At 34.7% G+C, this 16,974-nt stretch overlaps 2 protein-coding genes across 6 annotated transcripts; one reads left to right on the forward strand and one right to left on the reverse strand.

The window, feature by feature from the left end:
• The first annotated feature begins 676 nt into the window (after positions 1 to 676).
• Positions 677 to 8,485, forward strand: LOC130970025 (dolichyl-diphosphooligosaccharide--protein glycosyltransferase subunit 2-like). Of its 3 annotated transcripts, none has more exons than XM_057895967.1 (20): positions 677 to 757; positions 974 to 1,139; positions 1,539 to 1,731; positions 2,054 to 2,143; positions 2,375 to 2,437; positions 2,566 to 2,635; positions 2,792 to 2,856; positions 3,386 to 3,440; positions 4,027 to 4,154; positions 4,242 to 4,360; positions 4,475 to 4,544; positions 5,188 to 5,292; positions 5,419 to 5,508; positions 5,616 to 5,761; positions 5,933 to 6,044; positions 6,119 to 6,202; positions 6,541 to 6,621; positions 6,710 to 6,934; positions 7,522 to 7,644; positions 8,167 to 8,485. In XM_057895967.1, the coding sequence occupies exons 2-20, from the start codon at positions 976 to 978 to the stop codon at positions 8,281 to 8,283; spliced, it is 2,100 nt and encodes a 699-aa protein (XP_057751950.1). In that variant the 5' UTR covers positions 677 to 757; positions 974 to 975; the 3' UTR covers positions 8,284 to 8,485. The 3 variants fall into 3 exon arrangements, with proteins under 3 accessions (XP_057751950.1, XP_057751949.1, XP_057751951.1); XM_057895966.1 differs by having other exon boundaries at positions 725 to 855; XM_057895968.1 differs by lacking the exon at positions 677 to 757 and adding an exon at positions 764 to 855 and having other exon boundaries at positions 4,245 to 4,360.
• Positions 8,486 to 10,459: 1,974 nt separating this feature from the next.
• LOC130970077 (probable methyltransferase PMT3) lies at positions 10,460 to 15,630 on the reverse strand. Of its 3 annotated transcripts, none has more exons than XM_057896043.1 (9): positions 15,457 to 15,630; positions 14,673 to 14,788; positions 14,324 to 14,544; positions 14,042 to 14,206; positions 13,712 to 13,894; positions 13,015 to 13,609; positions 12,495 to 12,607; positions 11,893 to 12,113; positions 10,461 to 11,163 (listed from the first exon to the last, which is right to left on the reverse strand). In XM_057896043.1, coding segments are annotated over exons 2-9 (1,800 nt in total). In that variant the 5' UTR covers positions 14,674 to 14,788; positions 15,457 to 15,630; the 3' UTR covers positions 10,461 to 10,862. The 3 variants fall into 3 exon arrangements, with proteins under 3 accessions (XP_057752028.1, XP_057752026.1, XP_057752027.1); XM_057896044.1 differs by having other exon boundaries at positions 14,664 to 14,788; XM_057896045.1 differs by lacking the exon at positions 14,673 to 14,788 and having other exon boundaries at positions 10,460 to 11,163; positions 15,457 to 15,605.
• Between the last annotated feature and the right edge of the window lie 1,344 nt (positions 15,631 to 16,974).

A 16,974-nucleotide genomic window follows, 5' to 3' on the forward strand; every position in this document is an offset into this window, starting at 1 on the left:
AACATATTATGATTTATACTTTTGTATAAATATTTGTCGTAGATATAACTAATTCATTAACTATACTTTCAGACTTGAAATAAAATGTGTAACATGGAGCACAACATCATATGCCAATTATTTTTCTAATAAGATTAGTAAAATACTTGGTTGTTGATAAATTTTCATTAGCCTTATAATATAAAGTTTAATATAAAATTGACAATTATACTATTACAGTTATATATATATAAATATATATATATATATATTCTTATTTTTTCAGGTCTCTTTTTTTATAGCTCAAGAATATTATAGATTTCAAACTGTTTCATTTGCATTTTACTTTGAATAAAATAAAACAACATATTAAGTACGTTTATTATATAACGACGATGATAGTGTTATACTAAATTTGAGAAATTTAAAATTATAAAATATCTTTTTCAATTTACCATGTCAGATTAAAATATAAGCCTGTGCATCGCACGGGTTTAACACTAGTCCAACTAAAAAGAAAAAAAAGTATAAAGACCTAATTATAAAATTTTTTTTGGTGACTCGATCTAATTGCAAATTTGATAAAATTATAAAGATTAACAGAATAATTTAATCTTAATTATGTTATCAAATTATTAAATTTCATAAGTTTTGAGCAGCTAGGAACCGAATTGGGTGTTGGACTGTTGGCTGATTGGCTCTATCTACACGAACCGGTGAGAAACCGAACCAGTTAACAAGACATCATCAACTTCATCAGTATTCAGAGTTAAGTAGTGTAAGTCGTCGCTGCTAAGTGGGAGCACTCCTCGGCGCTGACCCATCTCGCTCTCTTCTCTTCTCTTCTCTCTTTCTCTCTTTCTCTCTTTCTCTCTCGTATGCTCCACTCTCTTATTCTTCTGATCCACTTCCATCATTTCTCAAAGTGCAATACTTCACATTCTTCATTCACTGATTTCATCGCTCAACAAAATTATTAATTCATATTCTGCAGGAATGGCCTTCGTTCGCGCACCGTCACCGTTTGTTCTCGTCCTCGTTCTAGCTCTCTCGATCTCCGCCGCCATTACCGCAACCACCACTGTTCCCCAACCGATCTCCGATCATCACCGATCCGCCGCATTGAACCTCTTCGCCCCTTCTCACGGATCGTTTCCCAGGTTAACCAAGAGAAACCCTAATTAAACCCTCTCGTAGCTCATTCTCGTAAAGAATTACTGTTGTTGCGATTTGCAGAAAAAAATGTTTCTTTTTAAAAAAATGCTGTTGACGTCGACACAATTGTTGTTGGGAGATGGCATTCATGACGATGTTGCTGCTGCAATTTGCAGTTTCTTAAAACGATAAGATTAGAGTTAATATGCTGAATGTGATGTTGAGATTGTGTTTGTTGTGCGTAGAGATCAGTTTGCGTTGTGATTCCATTAAATGCATTATTTTTTCTGTTTGATTCTGATCTGTGCAAATGCTGCTTGTTTCTTTACTATTGTTAGATTTGTATGCTATGTTGGAAATGGTCTTGACTCAACTGATTGAATACTGTGTTCTGTTTTCATCAGTTTGCAGGATGCGTATGAGGCTCTCAGGGTTTTTGAGATTCTAGGGATTGAAGAGAAGCACCGTGTGAGCACGGACACATGTAAGGTGGTGTTGGAAAATCTGAGTTCGTTGTCATCGTCTCTTAAGGATTTGTTCTATGCTTTGAAAGTTAATGGCATATTGAAATGCAAGGTTAATGGGGAGGTTTTCGAGGTACTTATATTTTAAATTTGTTTTTATTAACTATTATTTGACTGCAGTTGTTAACTTGTTTCTAAATAGGATGTTCGAAAACAATACTGTTATTTTCAAACCTAAATATGATACAAATCTGAAATTTCCCTCTTAATGTGGTGTGCAATTATTATCGGCTTATTTAACTGCAAAATACACATCATTTATTGTTGCTCTGATCATAACATTAGGTGATTAACTAGAAATTTGTATATTGTTAACCATGTTGAGAGGGTGGAAAAAATTTGTCAGATAATAATTTTAAGTATGGAAACTAATGTAATTCATTTATATTGTAAAGGGTATTGCTTCAAGACTCAAGGCTTCTATCAGCGATGCAAGTCCTTTGCCTGACCTATACTACTCAATAGGAAGTTTGGTTCTCATCAAGGTAATTTTTTTGCCTCTACTTTACGCTGCAAACCCAAAGGACTATGTTAAACATGTTTTTATGTTTTTATTCGTGAAGCTTATTTCCTTGGAATTTTACCATTCTAGTTGATAATTCAATTTTTTAAATATGCCAAATCTTCTTTCATGATGTGTTAGTTTAAGTTTTGGACACTTTAGTATTCTTTTTTCATTTCCTGTGGTCCTTACCTTCTTTTGATCTCCTTTGCAGGATCAGGATTCAAATGTTGATGTTCTTCTTGCTGATGCCATGGGAACTTTTCAGTCAATCAAGGTTCCTTTTTTGTTACTGTAGTTGTGTTAAATAAGATTGCTGCGAGTTCTACTATTGAAGGATACTTCCTTGATAATTACTTTCTTGTGTGCTTTCGATGTCATGCCCTTACTCCTCATCATTGGCAGGCTCAAAGCCAAAGTGATGGAAAATGGCGCTACAGTTCTGACAAAACAGAATCCAGTGCCTATGCTGCTGGTAATTCATGGAAAAATGTTTTGATATATTATTATTTATCTTTCATATGCCTAATATTTTCCATGTCAGAGCTAGCGTTTGACTTGTGCCTTCCCTTGAATTATTTTAATTGCTGAACTTTATATTTACTGACAACTTCTTGTGTGTATCTTGCAGGATTAGCATTTGAAGCCCTTGCTGGAGTGATTTCACTAGCATCATCTGAAATTGATCAGTCTAAGGTAAAGTTGGATCCTAGCTAGTTGTTTAATTGAATAATTTTAAAAATTGTCTAGAAATTTATTTAGATAAAATTAATTGCACTAGAAATAGTATGTCATGCGGTACATGGTGAATATGAAGTAAATTTATGAGTGTTACATTTCTCTTAGTATCTCTTTAGCCCTTTATGTATACTAGGAACCTTTCGTGCCTATTAATCCACCTTTTTTTTTATTAAATGTGTGTAAAAATCATAAATGTGAGATTACTCAAGATGGTAAGTACCTTACACTTCAATTAAGAGGTCTTTGGTTCAAATTTTAAAAATAACCAAAAGTATATTATGCATATATAGGATGAAGAGCATTTTTGGGCGGTAAAAAATTGTGCACCAAACCTCTCCCAATCCCCATTATATATAATAGAATCCCCTTTATATATTTTAGAGATTAGAGAAGTAAATATGCTTTCCTACATGTTGTTACATCTTGGTAACAGAATCTGTCCTGTCACATCTATTAATATCTTATACTAGTTCCATATTGGCAGGTCAATACTGTAAAACATGATATACTGAAGCTTTTTGACAGCATTGAGAAAAATGGTATGCATGGCTGCTTCTTTTACCTCATTCAAAGTGAGAAGTTTTAATATTTATTTTATAACTATGTAATTCTCTTTAGTTGGCATGTAATGGGACATTACAATTTTTGATATACTTAATGCCCAACGTTTCTGATCTAAGTAGCCCGAGGTAAGATGCATCTTCAGAATTCTTGAATTTTGAGAGTCCATTTGATTAGGGGTGAGATTGTTGGATGTTTGTTTTAGTTCACTCGTTTCTGAAAGGTGCCATTTAGCATCAAAGTGAATAATTTCCTTGAAGATTCTTGTACTTTTAGACGAGAGGAGCAAATATTGGCCATTAGACTACATATGGATGTCCAAGATTAAAATAAAGGACATATGATCACTCGAAAATGTCATATGGCTTTATACTTTATTTTTTACCCATTAATGTAAAATATTCATTGGTCAAAATTACTTCGCATTATTACAATTAACTATTCATCTGACTTGATATGCTTGACAAACACACACGTGCGCATGCATAATTTAATTGGTCCTGCCATTCTTTATGTCTAATATTTTGCATGTTGAACTTATACAAACATATTATAAATTTACAGATGATGGAAGCTTCTATTTTGATGGGGAAACTGTTGGTAGGCATGAGCATCAGGATTCCCTTTCCACGACCTCTTCAGTTGTTCGAGGGGTTACTGCATTTGCTGCTGCAGTTTCTGGAGAAATAAATGTATGTGGAGTATATGTGATTACTGTCCATTTTTTTTAAAGAAAAAAGTTTGGGAAAATATAACTTTTGTTTTGCCTTTGCATTTAGCAGCTTCCAGGGGATAAAACATTGGGTTTAGCAAAGTTTCTCTTGGGCATTGGAGTCCCAGGAGACGCTAAGGACTTCTTCAATCAAGTTGAATCGTTAGCTTTTCTGGAGAGCAAAAGGCAAGTGCCTATACAAGTCAATCTATTGTTTAAATTTGTTTTACAGCAATATTTCTTTTCCTTCTGTTTCTTGTTCTTCTCAGCCAATGTAACTCTTGACTTATCTTGTTGTAGGGTTACCATCCCATTGATATTGTCACTTCCTGAAACGGTCTATTCATTAACCACGAAAGGCCAACTTAAGGTATGTAGCTAATTAAAGTATTTAAAATCTTTGTTTAGCTATAGTTTTACTTTATTAAGGTCTTGGTCCTTGCAAATTTTCCCACATGATATTGGTATGTATTTTGGATTTTGGTCCTTGCCCTATTAAGGCACTGGACATTAGGTTTCTACCTCAATGGCTTCCCATGATATTTGGTATTCTTTGTTCAACAAAAAAAAGTGGAAAATATCCATTGACTTGGTAACCCTATGGGTTTCTAATCTTCTTGTTGATGAGCCAAACCTCTTTAAAAGTTCAATTGCAACTTATAAAATTGGTTTCTCTTCATTTATCACGAATAATTCTTGTTATTCTTATTAGCCCATATATTCCATATACTTTTATTTTTGTTTTTATCTTAAGGAAAAGTAACACGCTATAGCTTGAACACTAGTTGCATTACCTACAATCGTTGCTAGTTGATTCATCTGCACGCCATGCTACATCATATCAATACCTCATCCTTATACATATCCAATTCTGCATGCAGCATCTATTTCACTCAGCTATACAATTTTACTCTTCACTTATGTTCTCCATAGATTTGTGAATAAGCGGTGCTTCTACTTATTCACTGTTGAGAAAATATGACATATTTATTACAAATTACAAAACTGATCAGGTTCGTGTGAGTACAGCACTTGGTTCAGCCGCACCACCTCTAGTAGTTAAGCTTGTCCGAGCTTTCAGTTCTGGTGCAAAAGATTCAAGTATTATTGAGAGCAAGGTGAGTGATGAGTCAAAGGACTTATTTTGAGGGGTGAGGCTTGATAGAATATATAATTATAGCACTATTATTTAGTTTCCCAGGATTCTCTCTTATCTATGGCATTGTCATTTTTCCATGATGCAGGAACTCCAGTATGACAAAAGAAGTGGACTTCATGTCTTGGATGGTTTCACAAATAATGTGGATGTGGGAACATATGTGTTTGTTTTTGAGGTATTCCTGTTTATTTAGTGTAGGTTTTATACCCCCTCTGTTGCATACTTGCATCAAGATATATTTGTGTTTGTCTTTCAATCATATTATGTTACATGTTTTTGTAGATTGTGCTTCATGACTCTCACAGTAAACAAGTTTATGCTACCGGCGGCCAAATTCACATTCCTATATATGTTACTGGAATTATTGCAGTGAGCAATGCAGAAATTGGAGTTCTGGGTGACCTTGGAAGTGTCCAGACAAAAAAAGCGTAGGTTTCCATCATCATAGTTAGGATACTTCTGATTGCAGATTAGTATGTCGCCATTTTCTTGTGATTCTGTCCTGTAAAATTTAGGTTATATATTTGTACCATATTCTGTTTGTAGATCTTACTTTGATGACTTTTTTTTCATTTTCCAAATTCCATTTACTGGTGCAGGCTAGATCTTGCCGGAAATGATGTTGTTTCATTTTCAGCTAACCACCTGCAGAAGTTGCGGTTTTCTTTCCAATTGGCAACTCCTCACGGTCATGTTTTTAAGCCACATCAGGTATGCCGCTGCTGCATAGACCTTTTGAATGTCATTTCTGTGGCCTGTATATTGAGGATTTTGTTGTGCTGCAGGCAATTTTGAAGTTTAGGCATGAGATAAAGGTAGAACACGTCTTTGTGATTGGAAATGTTGGCAAGAAGTTTGAGATCACTCTGGTAAGTATATCTTGGTTGGTGTACTTGTTAAGCTTATTAAATCGTGCAATTCTGCATAGTTTATATCTCTCTGGATATATAAATCGAGCGATTAATTGAATAGAGAAGTTATCTTGCTACATTATATTGCACAAATTTTACCACTTGTAAGGCAACTGTAACCTTATATTGCTACATTAGAACTGCTGACCTTCCCTAACTGCTTTTTTGCTATCTCTAACAGAGGTGCTTATATAACATCTTTCTTTGCCATTATATTTTTGTGAATGGCGGAAAGTCTTGTATCTCATATTCTTTGTTTGTTCTTGTTTTGCTTACATTGTTGTTTTGGCTTGTAGGATTTTCTTGGTCTGGTGGAGAAACTGTTCTATCTCTCAGGCAAATATGATATTGAGCTGACTGTTGGTGATGCTGCCATGGTATCTCGCAAAACCTCCTTTTAATTTCAATTTCCTATCTTGTCCTAGAAACAGGAAGGATATCCGAGTGAAAACTACTTTATTTCAGGAAAACTCTTTCATACGGTTGCTTGGCCATGTCAAATTAGATCTTCCGGAAGCACCTGAGAAGGCAGCCCAACCTCCTGCACCCCCAGTTGACCCGTACTCAAGATATGGGCCCAAAACAGAGATAACTCACTTATTCAGGACCCCTGAAAAGCGACCACCTCAGAATGTCTCTATTACTTTCTTGGGTTTGATCCTTTTGCCATTCCTTGGCTTTTTAATTGGGGTAAGTCTTATTTTGGTACTTGGGTGGCATAAATATATTTGTGCTCATGCCTCTATTTAAGAGAAGGCAGCGGTGTAGAAAAAAAATGGGAAAAGTAACACAAATGGAAAGTGAATAATGCAGTGTGTTTGTGTAGCCATTTTGTTTATTTTTATGAATTTAACATATGCTTAGGATGAGAATGTTATGCTTGATAAGTAGACGCACCAGACAAAATAAGTTGAAAACGGTTTGCTTTAGAGAGAAGTTAGGTGACATGCTCTCATGCATTGCAGACAAAATAATAGAATTCATCTCAAGTGATTTGTTCATGTAAAGAGAAGACTTGTAGAAACTTCAGAATGGATCAGATTGATATCAAGACAATGGTTAAAGGGAGACCATAGTGAATGACTTAGTCTTAATTGGCTTATCTGTAGACATGGTTTATGATAGGACGGTGATTTCATTTTTAGTGGGTGTGGAAATGTAAAACAGATACCTTTTATTGACAAAAGACTTCGTAGTTGTAGTAGCAGCAGATGGCTGCTTTATTTTCTGTTGATTTGATCTGTCGTGGTCATCACTCCCTCTTATCTCATCTACAGTTATTACGTTTGGGGGTGAACCTGAAGAATTTCCCCAGTTCAACAGTACCTGCTGCATTTGCCATGCTGTTCCAACTCAGTATTGCCGCAGTGCTGTTGCTTTATGTACTTTTCTGGTTGAAGGTATGTTCACTCTTCACTAGTGTAGCATTATGAATTGATGTTTATTGGTTTCTGTAGACCAGAAGTAACTAATGCATCAATCAGAAGCATTATCTCCTTTGAACATTATTAAAACTGATTTTGGGGAGGAGGTAAAATTAATTTTGCTTAATTTTTTAATTTTTTTATTCATTCGGTTTCTAACTCGATCAATTCTTTCCTCTGGAATTGTTTTTGGGAGAAGTGAAAACATTTTACATCTAAATCACATCTGGAGTGTCTGCAAACATAAATCACATTACGTCAAACATCAATTTTAACTAAATTCAGTCAGAACTATTTCTAGTTAGAATCAGTTCAGCAGAAGCAAAATCAAATACATAAATCACCTGAACAAGTGGTGGATAGTTGCATTGTTGGTCTTCACTGGAAGTGTTCGTTTTCATTCCCCTTCTTAGCCGAAAGGGGAATACTATTACTGTCTGTTTATTTCTATTTCTCCTTTGAAGTGCTTATCTCTAGTTACCTTTGCTGATGTTGCAGCTGGACCTGTTCACTACTCTCAAAACACTTGGCTTTTTGGGAGCTTTCTTGATGTTTTCTGGGCACCGAATTCTCTCCTATCTTGCTTCGACATCAACCAAGTTGAAATCTGCATAAGTGAAGCAAGTAATGTCTATTATATAAAGCGATGACTAGATAACTTGAGTTTTTCACTTTAAGGAATTTTTTAACTGATCCAATTTTGTAGGACCCTTGTTGTACTAGTTAATAACAAATTTAGAGAGCTCAATTTAGAGACAAGTGCTAAAATTTTATGGTCATAAAGTTTTATCCTTGAATCAATCACCTGATTTTAACATATGCTATATGGCCTTAATATCATGGTAAGCTAAGATTCAATCTGAATTTGAGAGGATTGTTGATGTTTTAGGGTGTGATTTGTTGGGAAGAAATGCAGGAAGCAGTAGGTTAAAGAGTAAAACTTGGTTCCTCCAAAAATCACGAAATATATGATAATAACGTCTCGAGTTTTAGCTAATGGATTAGAGGTTAGTGTTTGATCTGTTGGTGTGAAGTGTGAACACGTTTTTCCTAGCATTTTGTGGGCGCAGTATGCAACATTTAGATATATAAATTTGAAAATGAATTATAACTAAAAGTTGAGTAGGTTCTAACTTCAAACATAATGATTATTTTGATAGAAAACAAGATAACACGAAGCCGCTGCGAATATTGATGGATATTCTTAATGTTTCTTTTTTTTTTTTCGTTTTTGGGTTAATGTTTTTGTGTGATCGGTAAATAATGAAGCTTTTATCTAATGAAGTCTTCATATCTTTAAACTAAAAATTCAAACCCAAAAAGAAAATGTAGTGTCATTAGCCAAAAATATCTTGCATCAGACACAAAAAAATAAAATATCTTGCTTCAAAATTTTTATTCTATATATAACTTTTCTAATTTAATAGATAATTTATTATTATAATAAATTTTAATGCAAGGTATATTTTTATTTTGGATGAAGGATGATGGAGAGCTATTGTAATAGTAAAAGGGATTTATGATGTTTATTGATTTGGAAAAAGCGTACGATAAGATGCCAAGGGAGGTCTTATGAAAAGTTATGAAAAGGAAGAGAGTAATGATCATATATATTCGTACAATTAAAGACATGAATGATGGGGCTACAACTAGTATGAGAATTCAAGATGGTGTGACTGATGGATTTTCTATTGGTATAGCATTATACCAAAGATCATCCTTAAGTCCATATCTTTTCACATTAGTCTTGAAAGTACTCACAGAGCATATCCAAGAGTTTGTGTCATGGTGCATGCTTTTTGCCGATGATATCATCCTTATGTTGGAAAGTCAAGAGAAGATCTAAATAAGAAGTTGGATTTATGGAGAGTGTATGGTCTGCGCATAAGCCGTAGCAAGACGGAATGTATAAAATTTAAGTTTGGCCGTCGAAGGGGAAACCCTAATACAAAGGTGAAGATCAGAGAAAACATCCACGAAAAGTTAAAAGTTTTAAATATCTTGGGTGTATCATACAGGATAATGGAGAGATTAAACATGATGTAAATCATAGGATCCAAGCAGGTTGGTCAAAATAGAGGAGTGCGTCTGATTTTATATGTGACAAAAAAAGTTCCTTTAAAACTTAAAAGGTAAATTCTATCACGCAGATATCAGACTAGCTATGTTTTATGGTACAGAGTGTTGGGCGGCCAAAAGAAAGCACGAACATAAGTTAAGTGTAGCAAAGATGAAGATGTTGAGATGGATGAGTGGTCATACACAATTGGATAAAGAAGATATAAGAGAGTCTCAGATGATTTGGATATGTAAAAAGAAGACCGATAGAACACTCAATCAAAAGGATGGATGAGATAAAAGATAGACAAAGGATGAAAGGCAGAGGAAGACCATCATGAAATAGTCAAACGAAATCTACATATAAACGATCTTTATGTGAACACGATATATTGATACATAATAAAGTTCAATAACATCGATTGATCGATGTAGCCAACCCCACCTAGTGGGACAAGGCGTTGTTATAAAATAAATGTCAATATTCGACATAACTTCAATAAAAAGAAAACCTCAAATAAATTAATAATAAAATGAAATAATCCCGTATTAGTTTAGTTTTTTTTTTTTTTGTCAAATACTAATTTAGTTTAAATGTATTAACAGTATTACACAATTTTTTTTTTTTGTAAAATTTATTGGACAAAAAGAAAAGTTGACAATTGAGACAGCATGAAACACTAATAGTTAATGTGATAGTTTAATATTTGTCCTGACTATTAATGCATAAATGGATATAATAATACTTTTACACCATCTCTCCACAAAATAAAACCTAAATGGTAATGCATGTAAACATTTTTAATATATCCCGTACTTTGTTCAAATTAGTTTCGAAACAGTATAATTACCCAGATTCCTCTAATTTTCTCAATAATGACATCATGGTTACAATGTTCGCATGCAAAAATTCAAGGACCATGATTTGGTTGAGCTTTCATTACAACTCAAGCTACTCAAGAGAATAAGAATAACCCAATAACATATAAAGGGGGGGGGAAGAACACACCTAAAGCATAGGGAAAAAAGAGCTATAAGCCATCTTTGCACTCAGTATTGCTTCCATTTTACACTTCCAAGTGAAAGAACAAGATTGCCATCCATCTTCATTGATAGTAGTATATGACTATATGTCACTATTCTGAAACCCTGATGCTCTCACTTGTCAACCAAATCTTCTTTTGAATGATCAATATCGCATCGTCATCCTCACCAGATATGGCCACTTTCTCCCAGTGCAACGCCGGCAAGAATTTCTTTATTGCCAGCACCACTGACCGCTTATCGTGGACGATGACGAAACCCTTCGGCCGGAGGATTCTATCCATCTCAATTAGTAAATCTTCAGGACTGCATTCCTTCTCAATGATATCAGAAAATATAGTTGACGCATGGAGTAGGTCATATGTCCGAGGGTAGGTCGAAAATGCTTCGCACCTGTCAAATTGACAGCAAAACAAGGTCACAAAATAGCACCGCAAAAGCAACAAAGCATTTAGGTTAATTGGAAAACTACCATGCTTAATTTAAGCCTTTGAGTCTAATATTAATAGGAAATCAGTATTTTGAGTTGGTAACTTGCTTTTTGTTTGTCAATAACCCCAACATTCAACCTCTACTTCGCTGTTCGTGAATCGGATAACACTAGCATTGTCCACTAGGCAGAGTTTGCGATATAGATCAAAAGACACCACAATGCCCTATCAAAAATCATATTTGTGTTTAGAAAATTTATATTGAATCTTAATAATTTTCTCTAAAGTTTTATTAGGTCTCTTTCTACCACTAGTAATAATACTACACTCGATCCACTCTTCTAACTCGAGCCTTGATAGGCCTTCTCCAAACATATCCATACCACATGTGACAAGATTCTACCATCTCTATAATCAACACTACCCTTACTCGATTTGTGATGCGATCATTTCCTAACCATATCTAACCTAGTGAGACCGACCACTCATCCAGTCTATCTGAATCTACGACACCACAAAATCCCAATGTAAACATCTCTAGTCAAATCTTTAAATTAAAAAAAAAAAAGTAATAATGGCTCAAAATAGAATACTAAAAAGAAACAAAAATCAAAATTAGTTAGAACTGGCAGGAATTGCTATTTATATGTAGCCTAGTGAAGAACATTCCTTTTACAAAGATGAGTCATACCAGTTGTGAACCGTTCCCAACAGTCCTCTGTCGTATATTATCTTCAGTGTGTTTGGCCCATTTTCTGGCACCACATTCATAATCCAAACATCTTTGTCCTTCAAAGCAGCAGCAAATGAACCTAAATTTGCCTTCATGTCCATCACATTCCGGATCGTGTCAGGCTTAATTTTATTGCCAAGCACGGTCCAATAATCATTGACTCGTTGTTGCCAAACTTCCTGCACAAAATTAGTCCTTTCGTAAACTTGACGCTTATATGCATGTCTTTGCTTTTTGTGCCAACGCCCCGAGAGTATAGATAATCAGATATACTATCAAGCTAATCATGTATTCAATTCAATTATGGAAAAAAGATTTGATAGAAAATGACACTTCAACAGTCACCGAGGATTGCAATGCAATCATCTCAAATTTATCTTATCTCAGTTATCTCTCTCTGTATTTTTGGTATGTTAATAGTTTCCAACGGGTCCTTCTCCACCCTCTCAAATATTTTATCTGATATTTTTATTATCTTTAGTGTAGGTAAAATTTAAGGAATCACACTAAACATTATTGAAGAAATTAAAAGGGGGAAAAGGATATATATATTGAATTACCATGTCCTTGTTAAAAAAATCGGCAGAATAATTGAAGTCGGCAAGACGAGGAGGAGGGGTCGTCAATCGTGCCGGCCAAGGAGCCAAACCGCTTCCTCTTGCTTTGTGCATTTCTGTAGAAACCAGCAGGATATGTAGTTATTGACACTGAATTTTCAACTTTTAAGATTCATGAATTAACATGAGAAATTGCTACTGGAACAAAACCAAACCATGCAACATTAATAGATATAAACAGAGAGATGAAGCATCTATCTAAAAATGAAAAAGCTACTTATTTACATAATCAACTCTTCACACTCTTGTAAGAAACCGTATGATCACAAGGCAGAAATTTGCTGCAGTTGTTTTCTAACCCAAAAAAAAAAGCTGCAGTTGTTTGTTTCATCTTTCAGATTAGCGTTTTTAGAGCAATGTAATGTATGGTTTCGGAACATTCTAATGAGTTTTATCCTATGCCCTCGACATTTTTTTATGAATCAGAAAAATTATTGTAAGGAAGAGCGAGGTTATCACTTACGATCAGAGTAACGTGTGATGCAAGCTTCCATATTAACTCCCCAAACAGCATCAGGATCATCATTGGATTTGCAAAGCGGTGGCCAAGTATCGGGCTCTCTTCTTAGGTAGCAATCGTTTGTAAGTGGCTTCACCCATATAACAGTTTGGTTCTTCTTAGCAGCTATTTTCCAACACATCCGCTCCACAAGAGCACTCATTTCTTTCCAAATTCTCTTATCCTCTTCATCTTGAGCATAAGCTTCAGGAGATGAGTAGGCGAAGTAGCCTCCTGGCCGAAGCAGTCTATCCAGCTCAAGAAGAAGAATACCATCCCTTTGAAGCCAATCAATTCTACAACGAGAACAATGAGCAAGTTCAAATGATCTACTAGGGTACGGTAGTCTTTTAGTTCCTAAAACACCAAGATATGCCGGAATTCCTCTCTCTAAAGCAAACTGGATTTGATTTTCATGAACATCGTTTGGTGCTAATGACATTGCAATTACATCAGAAGAAAGTAGGTATCCTCCGAAGCTTGCAACACCGCAGCCAACATCAAAAACGTTGCGGAGCCTTCCTCTATTGTTTATATTATTATCTGGGAAGTTGAGCATCTGCAATACCAGTCATGAAGGAGAAGTTATAATGTTTTTGATGAATAAATTACGCTTTTGTGATTATTTTAGTCCCAACCCAAACAGGAGTAACTAGCTTACATTGGCAATTGATGCAATATATTTATCGGCACCGTAATGAAAGTGAGTTCCTCCACCAGGAAAAACAATCTTTTCGCCTTTTACAACCATCCAGTTCTGGTCAGATTTTTCAGTTGCAAGATGGGTATGAGGTATATTTGCCTTCCATACCTGATCTCTACTTTTTGGCCACTTGATTGGAATCTATAATCATCAAGAACCATATAAGACACTTAAAGCCTAAGAACACAAAAACTTCTAAATATTTCGAACTTTCTTAGTTCCATCCTTCTAAATATTTCAAACTTTCTAAGTTCCATCTATGAAGAAACTACAAGAGAAGACAGTTACCTTGTACCCTGGAGGAGGGGGAATCAAACAATTATAACGCCTCTCGGGCATTGGGCAATGTCGTTCATAATGCTCCATCAAATTCAAATCAAGCTTCAATCTTGTTTGGTATATGAGATTTCTGTCTAGGCATGGAATGAGTTCCGATAGACGATCATCGCAGACCTTAAACATGTAGTAGAACAGTAAATATAACTTGAATGTTCACATTGGAAAGTAACATTTGAGACTAGCAGCAATCTAAACATTGTGTCCCGTTAAGTCCAGATCAAGATAACTCACTGGAATGGTCTTTGGTACAACACTGGTTCCGGATGAAGATTCATCATTAACTCCATCCCCCTTCCAGCTAAATTGTTTCAAAGATTTGTTAACAGCCGAAGACTCGCTGCTATTCTGAGAATACAAGTAAATCAAACCACCAATAGTCACGAAAACCAACATAATCGTGACCAACCGTTTTCTCGGGCTCCCATCTGCTCGCCCTCTCGCCATTCTGGCCACTACATAAGAATCACACTTATCACCATGACTTCAACTAGCATACAACTGAAAGGAACAAAGATAATTCAAAAGTAAAAGCAACTATTTTAGTTAAACAACCATCCCAAAATTTCCTCACCGCACTCACTCGCTTCTGAGTTCAGGTTTGCCCTTGATTTTAAGGGCAACAATCAAATAAATGAACTTGTTCCACAAACCAACTACTTGATGAAGTTGAGAACACCTTGAAACATGATCTGAAAACTGAAAAATAAAAAATAAAAAATAAAACACAAGAAGAAATGAAACAGCATCACCACCCATCACTTAACAGTTAAAGGACAATATCACCTCTTTGTAGGACCTGCTTCACATTCTCTCACCAAACAAAAAATTATATAAATTAATTTTTTAAAAATTATAGCTGCAATAATGAGCATGAAAGCGAAATCTAATAAATAAATCAATAACAATTGAAGTATTGAACTATCTTTCTTTTTTTTGTAATATTCCAAACATGGAAGATGAGCAGAAATTTCAACTGGCACTGTCAAAACCAGCTATATGAATAAATGCATATCAAAATTACTTTGAAATGAAAAGGAAGCATAAGGGTAAAAAGGAAATCACCGACAGTTGGAGACGTTTAAAAGAATCAAAACGTCAGTGGAAACAAAATTTTGGGTGCCACAGGCAAAGAGACTTATATATATAACTGAAATGGTGAAAAGGTTCGATTTTTGCAATGAAAGTGGCAAATGAAACACAAAAAATGATAAGGGTAAGCAAAAGGGCGTTGAGTAGAGGTTGAAAATGGATCTGGGGTGTTGAAAAGGGTGGAATCTGGTGCCATGGATATGGAGAGAAAGAAAGAAACAACGTTGTATAATTATTAGAGAACACAGCATAGTATTAGTAGTACAATTACGTACCTATGACTCAGTTGAGGCTTGAGAGTTCGTTTCAGTTCAGAGGTTGCAACTTGCAAAGAGAAGAGAAAGTGGAAGCTGTGACATTGGATTTGGAACAGCGTAGCATCCAAAACTGGGATAGGCACATGGTTCCTTTTGTGCAAAGGAATATTGGAGAATTTTCACGGATATATTGATATTTCATTAATTTTTAAACGTGAATCTTACTTAAATATATATATATATATATATATATATATATATATAATAAATAATTAAGATCAATCATAACAATTATTGAAATATTAATGTACTAATATACTTAAAAATTTTTCAGGATTATTATATAAGTATTTTATGAAAATATTTAAGACAATGTTAACTACTAAAAGTAATTTAATAACTCGTAATTTAGGAAAAATTATTTAAATCGTTTTTAATGGTAAATAACATATTTAAAAGAATAATTTAGATAAGAGATAAATATTAATTCGATACTTGAAAACAGTCACTAATAAAATTATACCTAATAGATATTATTGATAAATATGGTCTCTGAACGATTTTTAAATTTAACAAAAGTTAACATCCATCATTTAATTTCGTTTTTATTGACAGAAAATACTGATTTAAAAAAAAATTGATAAAATCTCTAATTTATTCTTTGTTCAGAAACCCTAATTCCATCCTCTCTTACCCCTAATTCCTATGGTCACCAACCTCTCACCCTATCCCAATTTTTCTATCATTCTAACTTCTCATCACATAACTTTATTATCATCTTATTCTTTACCAACAATAATAAGAATGGATATTTTACAGATAAAAAACGAAAGAGACAGAGACTTTGGATCTGGCTACATTTTCGAATTCAAGCTCTTGGTTAAACAATTCTCTACAAAATTTTCCAAAAGCTTTGCCGGCAAATCAAACCCTACTATGACAGTGAAATTCGAAAAATTCTCTGTCTCCATCGCGATATTCGGAAGTAGGCATGGATGCTGCTGATGGCGAGCTTTCGAGTAGCGCTAAAGAAGGGTTGTAACTCTGTGCTTCTCTTGGAGGTTTTCTGTATTTTTGTCACAATACGTTCTCAGAGGTTGGGATTTGGTATTTATGTTCTTCTTCTTCTCATCTTCGTTGTGGTGGTGTTCTTCTTTTCGTCTGCAGCACTGTTTTCATTTTTTTCTTCTTTTTTATTGTTACTTTAATGTGTTTTGTTTTGATTATATTTGATTGTCGTTATTTCTTTTTTTTTATGGTTACATTGTCCTTGCTTCCATTTTTCTTCCTCCTCACCTCCTTATTCTTGGGATTTTTGTGAGATTATGGATAAAAAAAATTGGTTCATATATAGAGGGGGTGGATTAAGGAGTGTGTCTGCTTTGCGTCTATGTCGGCTTTGATAAATCGGTCTCCCACTAAGTCTTTCAAGATGGAAAGGCGACTACGACAAGGAGACCCTTTATCGCTGTTTCTGTTTGTACTAGTTGTTGATGTGCTACATAGGATGATTAGGGAGGCAGTGAGGAATGGCCG

This window comes from Arachis stenosperma, chromosome 3 (assembly GCF_014773155.1).
Source record: "Arachis stenosperma cultivar V10309 chromosome 3, arast.V10309.gnm1.PFL2, whole genome shotgun sequence".
Lineage (NCBI taxonomy): Eukaryota > Viridiplantae > Streptophyta > Magnoliopsida > Fabales > Fabaceae > Arachis > Arachis stenosperma.